The sequence below is a fragment of the Talpa europaea genome (assembly GCF_964194135.1).
Source record: "Talpa europaea genome assembly, chromosome: 6".
Lineage (NCBI taxonomy): Eukaryota > Metazoa > Chordata > Mammalia > Eulipotyphla > Talpidae > Talpa > Talpa europaea.
Genome location: NC_140072.1, coordinates 137,695,876 through 137,713,543, shown reverse-complemented (window position 1 = coordinate 137,713,543; position 17,668 = coordinate 137,695,876). Strand labels below are relative to the sequence as shown.

The 17,668-nt window shown below is 63.8% G+C and overlaps 1 protein-coding gene across 1 annotated transcript in view; it reads left to right on the top strand.

The window, feature by feature from the left end:
* COL4A1 (collagen type IV alpha 1 chain) overlaps positions 1–17,668 on the top strand; it is a gene marked incomplete at both ends in the record, with an annotated part of 85,686 nt that overhangs the window by 19,028 nt on the left and 48,990 nt on the right. The window contains one exon of the mRNA XM_084235390.1: positions 15,416–15,475. Coding sequence (XP_084091516.1) covers positions 15,416–15,475 — 60 coding nt within the window. The remainder of the gene's footprint in view (positions 1–15,415; positions 15,476–17,668) is intronic.

Sequence of the window (17,668 nt, the reverse complement as noted above, 5' to 3'; positions counted from 1 at the left end):
CAGGTGTGTCCCGGGCCCCTTGCAGCCCCTCGCAGCCCCACCATCTCTCAGCGGGGATGGCGGCGTGCATGAGAAGACACCCCGGCCCGCAGGCATCAATCGTACCAGAGGCCTCGGGGAAGATGGACTGGGGCGCGAGGAGGACGGGCAGGCCAGAAAACACCGGGACTGGCGGGCATGAGCGCTGCTGGCTGGCGGCTCTGCAGGAAGGGGCCGGTCCGCGGCGCGGGCAGGACGGAGAGCACTCGAGCCTGGAGTGGCCCCAGAGAACAGGCCCAGAACTATGTCCAGATTTACTGGAATGTGTCTCCAGCCCTCCGCGCTCCTTGTCCCCCGGGGCTGGATGGCCTGAGCAGGGGTCAGTAAGTCAGCAGCTGGCTTGGTGGCCGGGCCCCATCCCCCCAGCGCCCTGCTCTGCACAGTCCAGAGAAGAGATAGAAGCCTAGAACCTCAGCTTGAAAATATTTTTTCAAAACATTCTAGAATATAGGGCGGGTCAAATGGGACACTGCAGGCAGAGTCCTGCCGTGGCGGCGGCCGCGGCCATCCCTGTCCGGGGCAGTGCCCGGGTCTCCTGTGGCTGCTGCTTGTGTCGGTGACAGTGAGTGCCTCAGGCTCAGCAGGCCAGCGTCTGGCCGGCCGTGGGTCTGGTTAATGCGTTTGCTGCCTGCTCTGTGTGTGCCCAGCACGTCTGTGTACCTGAGATGGAGACAGACGCCGGGGAGCTGTCTCTGGTAGCGCGTCACATGCACCAAGGATCACACTACGGAACACAACCAACGTGCTGGTTAGCCAACTCTCGCCGGCGGTGTTCGGGGTCCACAGGAAATGCTGACGCTCGGGACCGCCGCTCGGTACAGGGTGTGCGGCCGGGGCGTGGCGCCTCCAGCCCCCGGGGCCAGGATGTGCTCCCAGCATCCTCGGGAGGCTTGTCCATGCAGCTGGAGCCAGTTACCGAGCCAGGCCTTGGAGGAAAATGACAGAATATTTGGGTCAGCAATAAAACATCCCTGCAGATGTCTTACCCGCCGTGGCCCACTGTTTCACAATTCAGGGTCAGACATGTGGGAAAATTGAAGGGAAACCAGATAATGTGACTCATCCCCAAATAAAACATTTCCACATCTCCATGAGAATGTTCTGGGATAGTAAGTTCATTAAAAGTTATCTTGAGTAAGTTTTAGCTGTTTCACGCATGCATACACACACATGCACATGGGCACACGCGTGCGCACCTGAAACTTAAGTGACACACAGGTGCACACACCTGAGTCTTAGGACATACATGGACATGCCTCTGAGGCCACGTGACACACCCCTGCGCTTGCTGTGCTGCCCACGGGGTGCCCACGGGCCTCTGGCCTCATGGACGAGTGGACACCCATGGGCATGTGCGTGAACTTTTTTCTGGCGCATATTTCTTGAACAAATAAGCAAAGGCATAATCAGAAGATTTTTGACAACAGATTGTTAAATATAAAGTAATTTCAAGTTGCCCTGGCCCAGATCTTACTGCTCTCTCTCTGGTCTGAAACAATGATCTTTGAGATCCTCTGAAAATGCAGGAAAGCGGGGCCTTCAGTGTTTCCAGCCGCCGCTCAGGCAGCAGAGCGCGGGGTTTGCCACTCTTGGCGGCGAGTCCTGTGATGGGGAGTTTCGGGCTCACTCGCCCGCGGCCCTCCGCGCGGACGGTGCTTGTGGCCGCCGGGGCCTCACAGCCGGGCTCACGCCGTCACACCGGCGGCTGTTACTTCAGGAAAAGGAATCGTAGGTCTTTGGGTTTCTCATTAGACAGCTCAAAACCATCCCTGCGGAGGGCACCTAACGCGGACTTGAGTTTGTGTGAGACAGCGGCGCGTCACGGGCCTGGAGGACGCGCCCCGCGTGGCTCGCGGTCACGGTCGGCTCCGAGCTGTGGCCTGGAGCTGGGTTTAAAGCGCGCTGACCTGCTGGTGACCCGGCGCGTGGCTGGGCCCCAGTGCTGTGCCGGGCGGAGCGCGGAGTGGTCAGAAGGAAAGCGCCCTTGCCACTCCTCAGGCTGCCTGCGGACCTGGCGGCGGGCCTGGGCCACCCGCAGACCCTGCTTCCGGCTCCTTGCCGTGACTCTGGGGTCCAGGGTGGAGTGAATCTAGGTCGAGGCGCCCAGTGGGTTCCTGTGTCCAGTGCCCCGCTCTGCACCCCGCGCCCCTGGACGCAGGCCCAGCGTCGGCGGCGTCCCCACCGTCACGACACCGGGAAGGCCTTCGCCTCGGCGTCCAGTCCGGCTTCCGCTGCTCCCGTGTCGCTGGTTGTCATCAGCCCTGCGCTCTGTTCCTCGCGGGCGGCCTGCTGGACGGAGGTGCTCACTTCCCGACGGCAGGGATGGAGCTTCCAGATAGGGGCTAGTTTTTGGAGCTTCCCGTGAAGTGCTGACTCAGTGCTCAGGATCCCGCGTCCAGGCCCGTGTCGGGGTGCACGGCCTCCCTAGGAGTGCAGGCTCCCCCCTCAGAGCGGCTCTCCTGGGATCTCAGGCCACTGGGCGACGTTCGGCCTCTGATCATGGGCAGCTCCGCGCATCTCGCTGCGAGCCATGCCAGTGCTGTGGCGTGGCCGACCGCGGAAATCTGAAAACCTTGAAATGCTGCAGATTTTCCCATCACCGCCACCCGCCCCTGCTCGCCAGGCTCCGCCGCAGCCAGCACCCCAGCTGTCTCGCTGCTTCTGAAAGAGTGTCCCTCAGGGCGGGCGCACAGGCAGCTGCTTTTTCTGGTGCTGGCAAGAGGGAGCTGAAGAGAAAGCAGCTGTAGGCACCGGGAGCGTGGGGGGCTTTGGGGAGGCCCCCAGCTCTCAGCCTCCTCGGCCTGCCTCAGCTCAGCAGGAGGGCACCCCACAGCACGCATACCTTCAGGCTGTGGCGCTGCCCGCTGGAGTGCGGCCTGCTCCTTTTAATGGGGACTCCGAGCTGCCCCAGTGCACAGTGCGCCATGGAGGTGCCCAAAGTGCCACCTCGAGCCCTCCCCCTGGGCCCCGAGGCCCCTCGCCCTCAGCACCGCCCTCTGACCAGCCGGGCTCACATGGGCCGCTGGACACGAAGGCCTTGGGGCCAGCCCGGTGTGGCCAGTGTCAGGGCAGGGAGGCCGGCAACCGGGCATCCTTGCTGGCAGTGCCCTTGCCTCGTGGCCTCTGCAGCTGGTCAGGACAGCGGTGCCGCAGCCAGCCAGACCTGGGCCTGCTGCCTCATCCTGAAGAAATGTTCACTTCTCTTCCGAGTTTCTGCTCCTTCTTCGCCCAGCCTCAAAAATACTTTCATTTAAAAAGGCGTAAACTTCTGGAAAAGTTGAAGGCATGTAAACAGACTCCTGGCCTCACTCCCACCGGATTCATCAATAGTTTATATCTTGTCACATTCGTGTTCTTTCTCTGGCTTCAAATTATTTCTACTGTTTGCTAAGCCTTTTGGGAGCAATTGTAGGCGCCCGTGCTCTTGGCCCTGAAGCGTGCCCGCCTTGCTGCCAGGACAGAGGCGCTCCCTGCTGAAGTGTGGCGTGTCTGCTGCCTGCAGTGCTTTAATGCTCTGGCCAGCATGCGTCCACCCGCCAATGCTGCCCCCTCCAGCACACCCCCAGCAGCCAGCCCAGCCCGGACCATTCGTGCACTGTTGCCCGCTCGGCCTGCCGTGCAGCTCCTGTTCCTTTGCCGGGCGCCTGGGCACTGTCCGCACCTGGCTTGGGGCGCCCACGTCCACTAGTGTTGTTATAGGGCAGCCCCGATATTGAACGGGTTCCCGGCTGTGGGTCCTCACCCGCGCGCTTACAAGGGACTTATGAATACTCCACTGCAGGCGCACACAGAAGGTTCATGAAAGGTTTATTTACAAGGGAAAGGGAAATAAGGAAAATGGACAACTCAGGGAGAAAATAGGGAAATAAAGTCTTTCATGCGTCCTACCCGATCCGCCGACCTGGAAACCCAAAGGCCCTCTCCGAGCTGGCTGGACGCTGCGAGCTGGCGGAGAGCCAAAATGGGGGACCCCCCCCCCAAAGCCCACGTGTCTGGCTTTATACCCACCTGGCTGCTGAACCCCACCCTCCGGTCCCAGCCACCTTCCCTTGGGTGGGGATGGGATGTGGAGTTCCCAGTGTCTTTGGCTTTGGCCTGGGGTGGGGGTGGAGTCCACAAAGCCTGTATGGGATCAGCTTTAGGACAGCCTTTCCCCCTAACAGTGTGACTCTAGGGGCAGGGAGGCACAGCCTGGCGCTGGGCCCTGTGTTGGAGGGTGCCCATGACTGTCAGGTGCACAGCTGGCCCTGGCGGGAATAGGCCCTGCCATGTCCATGGGAGGCTGGGGCGTCGCCACTACCGCCCTCTGTCTGAGGCCCAGCGCCCTGGGGACGGTGCCAATCAGCTCCTTCCCGTGTCTGCTGTAGCACGAGTGGGGCTGGGCGCAGCCTTTACCATCATCTGCTTGTAGGATTCCCCTACAGGCCAGCGTGTGACTTCATCCCTTAGGGTGACCAGCTGTCACCTGGGCAGCTGCGGGGTCAGCTGCTCTGGCCCTCCTCGTGGTGGAGTGGCCTCCCCGCGACCATGGCTGATGGCCAGGGCCACTCTGGTCCCTGGGCATGGCCCGACAGGCTGTTGGCTTCTGGGCTACCGTCAGGCCCCTGGGGGGTTGGCTGGACCTAGCGGTCAGTCTCAGGTTGCTCCTCCGAGGATGAGGACGGTGCTGGCAGAAGAGGGGGGACGGGATGGCTTCGGTGGCCCCACCACTGCGGGGCACACCCGGTCACCCGGCATGTGCTGGTGCCGCGAGCTTTGCAGCTGTGGAGATGCGGCCGTTTCTGGCCCATCTGAGCTGACGGTGGGGACTCAGGCTCTGCGGCCCCTGGTGTGTCCGTTCCCCCCGACCCCGTGCACCCTGGCTCTGGCCCCTTGTTCTGGCCCCCGGGGCGCCGAGCCGTTTAGGACACGCTCTGGGCTGTCCTGCCTTTGTCGAAGCCTGTGTGGCCAGTAGCCGAGAATCGTGGTGGTCTAGAAAGTAACCCAAGGTGAGCTTTCTCTGCCACCTCCCTTGAGCTCCACCGCTCTCTTCGGCGGGACTCACGTCGGCCACGGTGACAGGTCAGGAGGGCGGAGATGTCCACTGGGAGGCAGCTGCGGGGCCCGGGACGTGGACACAGGGCCCACTGCCCGGCTCCTGGCTGGCCTGGGCCCGTCAGCTCTGGCTCTGGGAGACACGGCCCGCCCCCGGGGTGGGGGGTCCTGTCACAGAATTCTAGCAGCACGGCTGGGCAAAGTCGTGCGGGGAAGCCGTTTCCTTTTTCAAAAATGAATAACTTCGGGGTTTGAAGGATGAGTTTGGGGACGGAGCTGTCATCCCTCCGTTTGCAGTCATGAGGCACCCATCGGGACCCATCGTGCTGACCTCTGCCACCCTCTAGGGGCTCCCAGGACGCGGGGCTCGGTGGACCCCAGGGTAGGCCGTGCTGGGGTTCCTGGCGAGGGCCCCGAGCCCCGCTGATCCGCAGGAAGAGTGGGCCGCCAGGCTGCTCCCCTGGGCTGGCGGGCGGGGGGCGGCTCCCACACTCTGGGGGGACTTCGGCTCACGGAGGAGCAGGGGCTCGCGGGGCTCCCGCCAGACGCGCCAGGACGCGGCGTCCTGGACTCTCCCCACGCGGCTCTCGCAGATGCGCCGGCTCTCCGAGACCCTCGGCCATTTTTTTTTAAGAATCACCACATGTTGGACCGCTCAGTCTCGGGCTTCACTGCACCAGGGACGTTGTCACCTGGTCGTGTCGCCGACAACCCAGACGCAGGCTTGTGGAGTCGCCCTCGGGCCCGCGGGTCCCGTGAGCTGGTCGTGCTCGTGGCGGGGCGAGGTGCCGCCACCCCACCCGCGGCAGCGCCGCGCTTTGTTCACGGCCCCTGAGGAAAGGCGCTGCTTCCGTCTGATGACAAAACCAGCACAAAGCTTGCTCGCTGCATGTGGTCCCAGGGCGTCTGCGGGGTGGATTTTCTCAGCTGCCCATTCTGCTTGGGGGGCGGGAGGCGGGGGGCTCCTCCTCCCCACCCGCGTCCCAGGCGTCAGAGGCCATCCGGCTTCCCGCGCCCCAGGACCCTCCCCGGTGGTCCCGTCTGGCTCGGAGTAGAGGTTCCTGCTTCGTTTTCGCCCAGTGCTGCTACCGTGGGGTGTCCCGCGAGGGTCCGCAGCCCCAGCCCCACGCTGGGCAGAGGTTAAGTTAGATTCTCGATGTCAAGTGCAGAGCCTGGCTTCGCTGCTCCCTCTGGAGAGCTCCCGCCACCAGTGAGGCTGACAGGCCGTGAGGCTGGGCGGCCCTGGGGCCCTGGGGCTGTGGGGCCAGGGAGCTGCCGGGCTCTAGGGGTGCGCGGCCGCGGGGCTAGCCCAGGAGGGGGCCTGGCCTCTGGGTGGAATGTGCCGATGGGCCCTTGGCCACCGTGCAGCGCAGCGCTGAGTTCACAACCGCGGCAGGAAGGGTGTGCGCTGGGGACCGACTCCTGGGGGACCCTGTTCGGACCGAGTGGAAAATTTAGAAGAGCAGCCCTTGAGCCTGGAAATTCCAGGTAGGAGGCGCTGCCTGGCCGCCGAGTCAGGCCGCTGCCCCGGAAGAGCATTGTCCGCCTCCCTCCGGGTCCGGCCGGCCCGGCCGCTTCCTCTCCTGCCAGCGGCGGCTGCGACTCCCGGGGGCTCGGTGCCTGCGTGGTTTTGTCCAAATAAAGGCAGAGTTAGCTGGGGAGGGTGGAGCTGGAGGAGCCCCCTACTGAGCCCCGCACCTGAGGCCCGCGAGGTGCTGCCCCCAACTTACTGTGAAGTTAGCGGGGGCCGGGCGGGCGGCTGAGCTTCCACCAGCGGGGACACGCCTGTTTGGAAGCGCCTTCCTCAGGTCACCCCTTGTGGTGACGGGGGTCCGGCTGCCCTGCCACGGAAGGCCGCTGTCCTGCTACGTGACGGGCACTGGCCTGGGCTGGGATGCGGCGTCCGGAGACAATGCCTGGCCTCGGGCCCAGGTGCCTTGGCCGTCTTCCTCCACCATCTGCAGGGGGGAGCCCCCGGGGACGCCGCTGAGCTTCCAGTGCTCCTGTCCCTGATGACACCCGCGCTCTGGGCGGGGCCCCGGGTCTTCCTCTGGGCTGGTCGAGTGCCAGCCCTGGGTACATGCGAGGAGCTGGGGGACACGGGCAAAGGGCAGTGCTGAGAACCCAGGGGGCTCTCAACAAAGAGGGACACTGCTGGGCCGAGCAATAGCCCCCCCTAAACCTGGCAGATGCGAAGGGAGTCAACACCAAGCATTTCTGGGGGTTCAAAATCAGAACCCAACATCCAGGAGTGTGGCCCCGAGGCGGGCAGGTGTGGCGAGGGGCGGGAGGGCTCTGTTATTTGCTTCTGTCTGCTCCACACGTGGAACAGGAGGGCGGGCCCACTTGCTTCCCCGCCTCTGCAGCTGAAGTAAGATTTCCCACCGCGTGTCCCACCTGGGATTTGTGGACAAGCCTTTTAGGGAGCACAGCGGTTGCTGAAATGCCTTCAGTTTGTATGAGATTCGCACAGGCCCCCGAGCCAGGCTGGAGGGAATCACGCCGTCCGGCCTGCCGGCGCGTCCGAGCTGGCCGGCGAGCTCCAGGTGGCATAAAGTAACGAGGGCCGAACGGCCACGGTGGCGGGAGTGACGGTCTGCAGGAGGGAATGAGGTCTGCACGGGCTGCCTTGACAAGGCGACGGTAGACGCGGAGCGGGTGGGGGCCCAGCTCCTGTGGCCGCGGGCACGCTTGGGTCCCAGCGGGTGGACCCGCGGCCCTCGGCTCGGGCTATTTCAGGCCCAGGTCCCCTGGCCGGCAGCCCTGGGGCTTAGTTCAAACGTCACCATCCACGGTAGCCGAAGGCCTGCCAGGTGGGGACAGGCTTCCCGTGGGTGCGCTGGCAGCCCCAGAAACCGTGTTCTTAGGACCCTAAGTTTCCCGAAACTCTAGTGTGCGTGCGGCAGGTGGCAGGGGACAGTGGCTGTCAACAGGAAACAACGTAGTGTCCTCTGCCTCCTTCCAGCTGGGGAGACCCGGGGGAGGAGCGAGTTCTGATCTCCATATTTTATGGGGTTCGTATTTATTTTCATGGTGAATTAGGAATGGCCCAAGTCTGCTAGTTTCCCGAAGTTCTCTTGGAAAGCCGGGGACGTCCTCGAGCCCCGCCGCCTTTCGGTAGCTGTGTGGAATCACACGGTCGCCGCGGGTGGGACTGCGCCCCGTGTCACTGGGCAGTGCGGCTCCCGCTGCAGCCGGTGCCAGCCAGGCCTTTGCAAGGGCCGCTCGGGGCCCCGGGAGCCCGTGTTGTCCCTGGCAGGTGCCCCGAGGCAGCCTCTGGTTTGGAGACCGGAGCGGGGCGCCTTCCAGGCCTTTCCTTTGCTGAGCTTCTTCTCCTGCCATTGAGACTTGAAACCCCTGGCAGCCGAGACGGTGCGGGCAGGAGACCAAGCTGTGCCCCCCGCCGGCCGTGTCTGTGCGCTGCCTGTCCGGCGGGCCCGACGTGGTGCACAGCCGCCCTGCGACCGGAGCCACGTCCCTGAGCCGCATGCTCGCCCCGTGTGACGCCGAGCGGGTGGCTGCCCTCCACGGGGACGTCCACCCACTGTCCTGCGAGGGCCGGGCTGCGTTCCCACGCTCCCTCCCCCTCCCTGCAGGCCAAGGCCTCGGGAACTGCCGTCCTGTCAGTCACTTTCCCACCCTCCCCTGGGCCCCGCCAGCCACACCCTCTCCCTCTTCTCTCTTTCGAGAGCTCGGCTGCCTCAATCCCCTGAGAAGGTGCCGGGCTCTGTCCTGGCCGTGGCTGTGAGGACGGCAGCCAGTGCTGCCCTGACCCTGGCTTGGCCCCACCCGGCCCCTCTCACTGGCCCCTCGTGGACAGCCTGCGTCCCTGAGCGGGGTCTGGGCCCCTCCCCGTGCCCCTTGCTCTGCTGGCCTCTCCGGTGGGCGCTTTGCCCTGGAGGTGTCACCCCCCTCCTCCCACCACTGGCAGCTCGGCCGCGTGACCCCAGGGGGGTGGTCAGCACCAGGGGTCTCCCCACTGTCAGGGCACAGGGCGTCAGAGCGTCAGGGCTCAGAGATGAGCAGGTGCCCTGCCCTCCCGGCCACCTCCACTCCTGCCACCCCACCTGGCGGCTGTGCCCGCGGCTGCCCTGGGAGGCACAGGTGCGCTGGGAGGGTTGGACGAGCCGGGCTGAGCTGGGCCGGCCGGGAAGGGGTCAAGGCTGCTTGTATTTCGGGGCACAGAGGGGGCAAGAGCTAGAAGAGCTCTGGGCTCCCAAACTCGGCGGCACGTGCGTTTCCCAGGCACAAGTCAGGAGCCTTCGGCGGGCCTGGCCCCACGGCGGCCGCTGTTCTTCGGGGATGGCTGGGAAACGGGTGCTGAGGCCGCCGAGGGTGGGGCGGGGGGTGGGCAGAGGACAGAGCGGCCTGGGCAGTGGGGAGGGCTGCAGAGGGGGCGCCCTTCCGAGCAAGGGACATCGTCGCGGGGAGCTCCGTTTGTCCCACATCCTTGCACTGTGGAACCTGGGGGCGGGGGGAGGGCTCTGTGTTTGTCCATGAGACCAGTGAGTCAGCACCCACGGGAGAGCCCCACCCGATCCCCCGGTTCCCCTCTCACTCAGCATTTCCACCGGGGCCCCCGGGGACGCCCAGCCCACCAGCTGGCTGCACACACTGTCATCTGAGCCTGTCACGGGGCCATTAACTGCAGTCACATCTGCGCGCAGCTGGCAAGCCCGGGCCGAGGTGAAGCCTCCAACCCACTCCGCGGTCCACCCTGTTCCCCGGGAGAACACGCGGTGCCACCCCGGGGGCGAGCGGCGAGGGCAGGCTTGGAATGAGTCAGCGCAGATTGCACCGGGGAAGTGGGGCAGACGGCGCTCCCATGCTGGTGGGGAGCCAGGCAGACACCCCACGTTCCCTGGCCGTTCTCGGGGAGGCCCCCGCTGCGCACCCCCCAGCCCGTCTTCCTGTGCCGGCCACCCCGGCCCACGGGCTAGAGACGTGACCTCCCGTTGGGCTCGTCTCCCCGATCTTTCAGGCTAGTTTTTTTTGGCCACGAAAGTGTCAACACTGCGGTGGTTTCACATCAGAGCAGAGACGCCTCGCGAGTCCGGAAGTCTGAGGAACAGTTTCCACGTCCTCCGTGACTGGGCGGGACAGAACGTCCTGCCTTCCCGGCTCCCCTTTGGACTGAGCACGAATCGCTGCGCGTCCCCGGGTCAGTCTGTCGCTTCCCGGATCTGGCTGGGGCCAGGGCAGGCGCGAGCCGAGTGCGCGGCTCGTGTGGGTCTCAGCGGATTGTTGTCGTCCCGCAGCATTCGCTCTCTGCTTTGCTGTCGATCGCACAGTTCCGGGCGCGCTTCTGGGGGGCAGCGTTGGGGGAGCACGTGACACCCCAGGACAGAGCCGGGGCTGCTGGCACAAGGCCACGCCTGAGACAGAGCAGCAAAGTCTCGCCGGCTCTGGCAGCCCCCACGGCCTCCGCTGCCAGCTTGGTTTGCGCGGATTTGAACTCTCGATGGGGGATCCCTGGCTGGCTCTTGGGTGCCCAGCTTCCGCTTGCTCAGCCTTGCCTGTCAGGCCCGCCCTGGGGCGGCGGGTGCACCTGTGGGCAGAGACCACTCACACTCCACCCCGACTGGTTTGGCTGCTGGCTGCTGTAGAAAAAAGACATGCACCAAGGTGCAAAAGGTTCACGGAAGGCCACAGACGGCAGGGAGAGCCTCTCAGCACCCCACAATCCACCGTGACCCTTCAGGCAGCCCCTCTGGTGCTCTTCAGAAGTTTCTCCTGTTCTTCACACATGGGACCCCATGGCACGCGCTCCTGTGTTGCAGAAGTAGACATTCTGTTTCGGGGCAAGCCCCGTGGCAGAACAGAAGTACCCCGCGCGGCACGCGCAGTTAGGACGCGCAGAGGGTGGGATTAGGAAATAAACATGAAGACGCTCTGTATACGCGCTCCTTCTTTGCAGTGTTTTTATATTCAAACAGAGGCCTCTGTGGGGAGCTTCTATTTACCACACCAACAAGTCTTGGTGACCAAGTAGAGGGGACAGTGGTGCCGAGTGGCCGGAGCCGCCCTGGCTGGCCACGACGCGCTGGCGTGGGTGTGGCATCGCTCCCCCTCCGAGTCAGATGCTGCCGGGGACTCTGCTGTGGTGCTCCCCGACGGTGCTCCTCAGGCCGCCTGCGCCTCTGTGGGCTTCTGCCACCGGAGCCCTCGGGACGGTCTCTTTCGCCGGGTAGATAATTATCCAAGACTCCCTGGAGAAGAGTTACTGCAGGAAGAGCGCGGGGCCGTAGTATCACCAGAAAACTATGCTGACATTTTGCACCGCCCCGGAATGTGGAAAGGAATCTGGAGGATAAGCTGCGGAGACTGGCGGGGTGCCACGTGCCCCTATTTGGTGGGGTGTGAGACGCACAGACAGTCGAGGGTGATGGTGGGTGGCTGTCGCCCATCGGAGCCGGGGCCTCTGGGGGCGGAGGGTCCTCTCTGCAGGCCTGGCTCGGCGAGCCCGCGGGCAGGTGTGCACCCGCATGTTCTCACCCCAGGCGTGCTCATGGGCATGCTGCCCCCTCGCACACGCACATGCGCAGGCACACACATGCACACACAACTCTCACACAATGCATGCAAATGTACACATGCACATGCAAGCAAGTCCACACGCATGTGTGCAGGTGCACACAGAGGCATACAGGCATACAGACAGGCACACAGATGCACACACACAGGCACACACGTGCACTGTGGGAGCAGCGCAGCAGCTGTTCTTTGGTTGGTAGCAGCAGCCCAGAGCCCTCCCCTTCCTGTATCCCACCGGCCCCCCCGAGGGGCCCCCTGGGTCTGTAGACCCGGGAGAGATGAGAAATGCTTCACTTCAGGTGGGGGTCCAGTGGGATCCGTGCCCCTCCTTTGCCTTCCTCCTGGGCACTGAGTTGTCCTGGATCCTTGTCTCCGACGCCTCGGGGCACTTGTGCTGGAGCCGGCAGAGGGAGGCGCGGCGCAGCGTCTCACGGCCCGGACAGAGTGCCAGGGGCTGGGCCCGGGGCCACGTTGTTGCCCTTCCAGCAGTGTTGTCTGTGCGCCCAGTGGTCCCAGCTGGCAAGGGGTGTGTGACTTCAGGGGGACGGATGTACCCACACCTGTGCATGTGCGTGTATGCGTGTGCACACGTATGTATCTGCTTCTGCATGGAGGTGACTAACTCAGTTCTCATGCTGAAGTTCAAGGCTGTCTGGTCTGCTGGGAAGAGGCTCAGAGGCCTCTCGGTTTTCCCAGTTTGGGGTATAAATGAGAAGTGTCCCCCAAGGGTCCTCTGGGGCCTCTGGCCCGGGCTCCTGTGGCTGTGGGTGGCCTCCTGCCCACGGTGGCCTCCGTCAGGCGGAGGCGGCTTTGTGGCCGAGCTCCGGCCGCTGGGCTTTGCCTCCCCTCGTGGGGAGAACGCGGAGGCCTGCTTGGACGTGGACTGGCCGGAGGCAGGGGAGAGCGTGAGGCCCCCCAGCCTGCGCCTCTGCCCCTCCAGAATCTGAAACAGATGTGCCGGCAGGCGGCCGCGGGGCCACACGCCCCAGACGCCAGGAAAGCGGGCCTCCCAGCTCCCTCAGATGTGGGCCAGTGGGGGCTTTGGGCTGGGAGGCCGGGGGTGGGGTGGGGCTTTTGACTTTGCTGAGTGGCCCACAGGCAGCACGTCACCCCGCAGGACGTTGTGAGGCTGGTGGCCTGGCCTCTGGCTGCCCGGTGGCGGAGCCGGGCCCTCGGCGCTGGCTGAAGCGGGCCCTCTCAGGGCTGCCCTGCCAGGTGAGGCGGCGGGAGTGGCTGCAGCCAACATGCCCCTCAGGTCTTCTGTCTTTTTATCCTAAAATGAATTTTTCTCAGAGTCTTTTCCATAAACTGCTAGACCACCCAGGATGTGGCACGCAAAGCATGCTGAAAAATGCCTTTTGTTCTGGAAAGTTGACCGTAGTTTAGATAATCTTGGAATTATCTATCAGTCCTTGGAAGTGTCCTCCAGGCCAGAGCGGGCAGCACCGCCTCCGGGGGGCACAGGAGGACCCGGCTGCCTTGGGCTGGGGCTTCAGTTGCTGTTGGTGTCTCGCTTAAGCTGATGGGCTGGGGTGTCCCAGGGGGAGCAGGAACCAGAGAGAAGGTGGCAGTTTCTCCCCCGTGGCCCAGGGCTCACGAGCAGCCGACTGCGACGCCCATGGGCCAGACTCTGCTCTGGGTCCTGCCTGCGCCGATGGCATAAGGGACAGTCCAGAAAGCAGTTTGCTGGCCCCGGCACAGGGGCACTCCTCAGGCGTGGCCTCTGCAGCCCGGCCTGGAGGGATCTTCCTGGGGGGTGGCCTTCCCGGCTGGGTGGATGAGCAGAATCCAGGGGCAGAGAGGCTCCTGCGGGTGGCCAGGGCTGGCGCGACCAGTGGGGGCTGAACCTGGAGCCCCGGAAGGCCACACAGCTCTGGCCTGTGGGTCTGCGGAGGCCCCTGGCCATGGACTTGCCGCCCCATATTGCCCCAGACACCCCCCTACCCTGGCTGGTCTGCTGGCTGGCAGCTCTCTGGGTCACTGCTGGCGACCTCTAGGGAGCATTTTCCCACCTGCTGCTGTGTTGTGAGCTGGGGCTCCCCGGGTTCGGGCTGTGATGGGGCTGTTAGGGCAGATGCGAGGAACAGTGGTCAGCTGCTGTGACTTGGTTTCCTTCCAGGATGCCCGTTTCTGGGGGTTTCGGCCACTCTGGTGGTTGGTCTGTGTGGCTGCAAGCCTGTGCTCCTCCTGGCCTCACAGTGGGGCCCCCCAACCTTCAGGGAGAGTGCCCAGCCGCAGGGGGCCAGGGGCCAGCGGCTCACGTCGCAGCCTTGGGGGCCTCTCACCGGGCCAGTGACTCGCTGTACTTGTACCATTTGTGCATTTTGGACGAACCTTCTGGAACACAGTTTGGGTGTTTGGCCTCCCTTCTGGGGCAGCTGACTGTGGAGCCGCCCCCACACTTGGATGGCCGCGGGGTGGGGGCGGGGCTCGCGCAGGAAGTGGCCTCGAATGCGATGGAGGGACCCGCTCCGCGGCCCGCGCCTCCCGTCAGCTGTCCCGCTCCCAAAGTGCAAAATGAACAAGAGCTCACTGTCTCGGAGGCACTGCTGGGTCACGCTTTAATCTCGCAGTAAATAGCTCCAGATGCGCCGTGGTGCGGGGCGGCCCCGGCTGTGCTGAGAGACCCCCCGCTCCGAGCGCCGGGTCCCAGCCTGTCTCCACCAACCCGCGGCACCGGGCAGAGGCCGTTCTGCCTTCTCCCACGGTCGGAACACGACACCCACAGGAGTGGCGCAGCAGGCACAGCCCGCCCTCATCTGCCCCTCGGGGCGTGGGGCTCCCCCGCAGGGGCAGAGGCAGGGGGAGGGGTAAGGACCCAGTCTCTGGTTGTGCTGGCACTTGGGTTCCAATTTCAGCCTCGTCCTGGCAGGAGACATTCAACGCCATAAGGCAGCGTTCACGTCTGTCAAGTGGGGCGGCCGCTCTTCCCGAAGCTATTGTAAGGGTTGGACGGGGCCTCCTTGGTGGTGCAGGGGTTAAGACGCAGCACTATGAAGTTATTGGCAGCCACTGCAGCACGAGTTCGATCCCAGGCCAGGGAGCTACCTACATGGCACAGCAGACCTCTCCTGTCTCCCGCTGCTCCCCTCAGCAGTGGATCTCAGTGGATCCGCCTGTTCTGCTCCGCACTTTGTCTCTGGTGAATCCTCTCACCCCCTGCACCTCTGGCCTGCACCCCAGCTCTTCTATGCATAAATAAATCTTTAAAAAAAAAAAAAGGAAGGGTCGGACAGAAGATGGGACTTGCTGCCTGTGGCACCACGGCCAGCGGGCCTGTGTGCCGTCTCCCTTCCCCAGGCCACCCCCCACTTGGCCGCCCCCCCATGTCGCCTTCTCCCCCACACTGCTCCTTACTGGCCTCCACCCCTGCAGGCCCAGCTCTCCTGTACCCCCCCCACATGAGCCCCGAGGGGCATTTTGCTATTGAATGAAGTTGAACATTCAAGCTTTCGTTGAATCAGAAAATCAGTCCTTTGAGATTCGGGCTTAAACACCAGCTCTTTGTTTCCTGTTGCACAAATGACCTGCCTGTCCCTGGGGGCTCTGCCCCCTGACCTGGTGTCCTGGGGCCTCAGGTCTCCTGGGGGCACACCTGGCTGTGTCCCCTTAACTGTGGCTTGGGAGCCGGTTTCGGGAAGCGCAGGCGACGCTGTCCCTGTCAGTGGGCAACGCTGCTGGGGCAGGAGGGGCGGCCGGACCAGGTCCTGGGGGGTGGGCAGACGGGCCGGGACAGCAGGCCTTGCCTGCAGACAGAACCACGGCCTGGGTGTGGCGAGTTCTTCTAATCTGTTCCTTTTCCTTGCAGGGCGGCTGTGCTGGCTCTGGATGTGGGAAATGTGACTGCCACGGAGTGAAGGGACAGAAGGTGAGTGCTGATGACGCTCAGCCACGAGGGCCTTGCGTGGGCCGGCAGCCCTCCGCGTGGAGCCTCTCATGCCGCCATGGCTCCAGAGCGGCGCGAGGAAGCAAACCCGGGGGTAACAAGTGAGGGGTCCTACGGCAACACCCCAGGGTGCAGTGACCAGCGGCAGTAACGCGAAAGGGGTTTGGTTGACTTTCCTTTCTTGACGCTAGAAAGAACAAGTGTATTGGCAGAAAATCTTTGGAATCGATGTATAAGAACTCAGCGTTTTTCTGGCCGGAGCAAGCCTTTCTCCCCACTGAGAGCCGTCTGTCCAAATTAGCATCTGCAAACACTTTATGGCTCTTGACGTGCCCGTCCTGATTTACTGACAAAGACAGTCACTGTCTGTTATTTCCCAACTTAGAACTTTTCCCCAGATAAGTGCTTCTCCTCCTGTTGCTGCAGAACCAACCGGGGCTGCGTGAGGACCCCTCCCCGCCCGCGGGGCTGTCTGCGGCTTGTCCCAGGAGGCAGGTGCCTGTCTGCTTTGACCCGGGGCAGGGCCGCACCCGACTCTGGCTGGGGGTCGCCACGAAGCTGGGTGGAGGGAGAAACGTGGCCACTCAGCCTTCAGCCTGCAGTGCTGGGGCTCAGGGCGGGCTGGGCCCAGCACCCCAGAGTCCCCCGCCCTGTGGGGAGCAGTGAGTCCTGGTGGGCCTCGCCTGCCTGCAGGGGCCGGTGGGTGTGATTCCCTGACCCCAGTTCCCGGAGCCCTCGGTGTGTTTTCCAGCTTTGATGCTTTCAGGGACCCGGTGCCAGGCACACAGGTGGCGGGGGCTTGTGGGGGGCGGACAGGCCACGGGGTCCCAGATCCCACAAACCTTGCTGCCTTCCCTGGGCTCCAGTCTCGCCGCTTCCGCAGGGAGGCTGCGCGTCCTCTCGCGGCTTTTATCCCGCCTCCGGGCTCAGGTGCACCCACTCACGCATGCGCACACCCGCACGCCAGGTATCCGCCGGCAGGTGTCCACCATCAGGCACCCTCGCCCCCGCCCAAGCGCCTTCTCCATCAGCACCATCCAGGCTGCAGGTGACGGCCACAGAGGCCAGCGGGTTCAGAAGCCCGATTAATCCACTTCCCCCACACTGTGCGGCTACTTCCCTGTGCTGAGGGCTCAGCCTAGGCCGTGGACATGGAAACCACCGGGTCTGCCCCTGCTGTAGGACCCTGTCCTCCCCCGCTGTCCGCCGAGACGTCACAGTGAATCCCCGGCGTCTCAGCGCACAGCCCCCTCACTCCCCACAGTGGGTTTTTAAACCCAAATGATCATTCTATAAATATTAAGTAAGGCCTGTTTAGAATAAAACACCGGCAAGTTAAAGGGTCGTCTCCTCAACGACTGTGATTACTGCGTGAACTCGGAAGGCCGCCTGAACCCAGAGGAGCAGTCAAAGGTTTATGATCAGATCCTCCCAACAAGAGCTGCAGGTCTGGCTTGTCTCCTCCTGAGCATCAATATTTCAGGCCCAAAGGATCCCGCAGCTTGAGCAAGGGCAGCCCCCCCGGTCCCCACAACGAGGAAGGCTTAACTTCCACCATTTTCTTCCAAGTTGTGTTCACACAACCGGCTTACTGATGCCAAATGCCTAGAGCTTAACCGAGCTGGGATTTCAAGATCTGCTTCCATTTCTTGCACCCCCAGGTCAGGTAAAGACGTTTCGGGAAGATTCTGTCCCTCCAGAGCCCCCATCTCAGACCTGCTGACTGGGTGTCAATGCAGAGCGAATAAAGGCTTGAGAACCACAGAATCTCACCCTGAGGGTTCAGATGCCAGGACTCCCCTGAGTATGGTTCTCGCCGGGTTGTCTCCCTGCTCGCAACTGGCTACAGACTCGGTCAATTCGGGCTGGTTTTTACAAACGGGATAGTGGGAGCCACGTATTCAGCGCGAGTCCGCGTGCCTTAACTGGGACAGAGGGGGCTGCCGAGCCTCCGGAGATGCTCGGCCTGGATGTCTTTCCCACACGCCCTTGAGAAACACATGGGCCGTGTGGGAGCCACTGAGGGAAGCTGGAGCATCTCCAGCGTGAGCTGCCAGATCTCTTGGCCGAGTCCTGTCTCCACAGAGCTGTGGTTACCGGCAGGGCCCTGCGCGGCGCAGATGCCGGCGTCACCGTCTTGCCAGCACCTTCCGGGCTGGACGCTGCCTCCGTGGG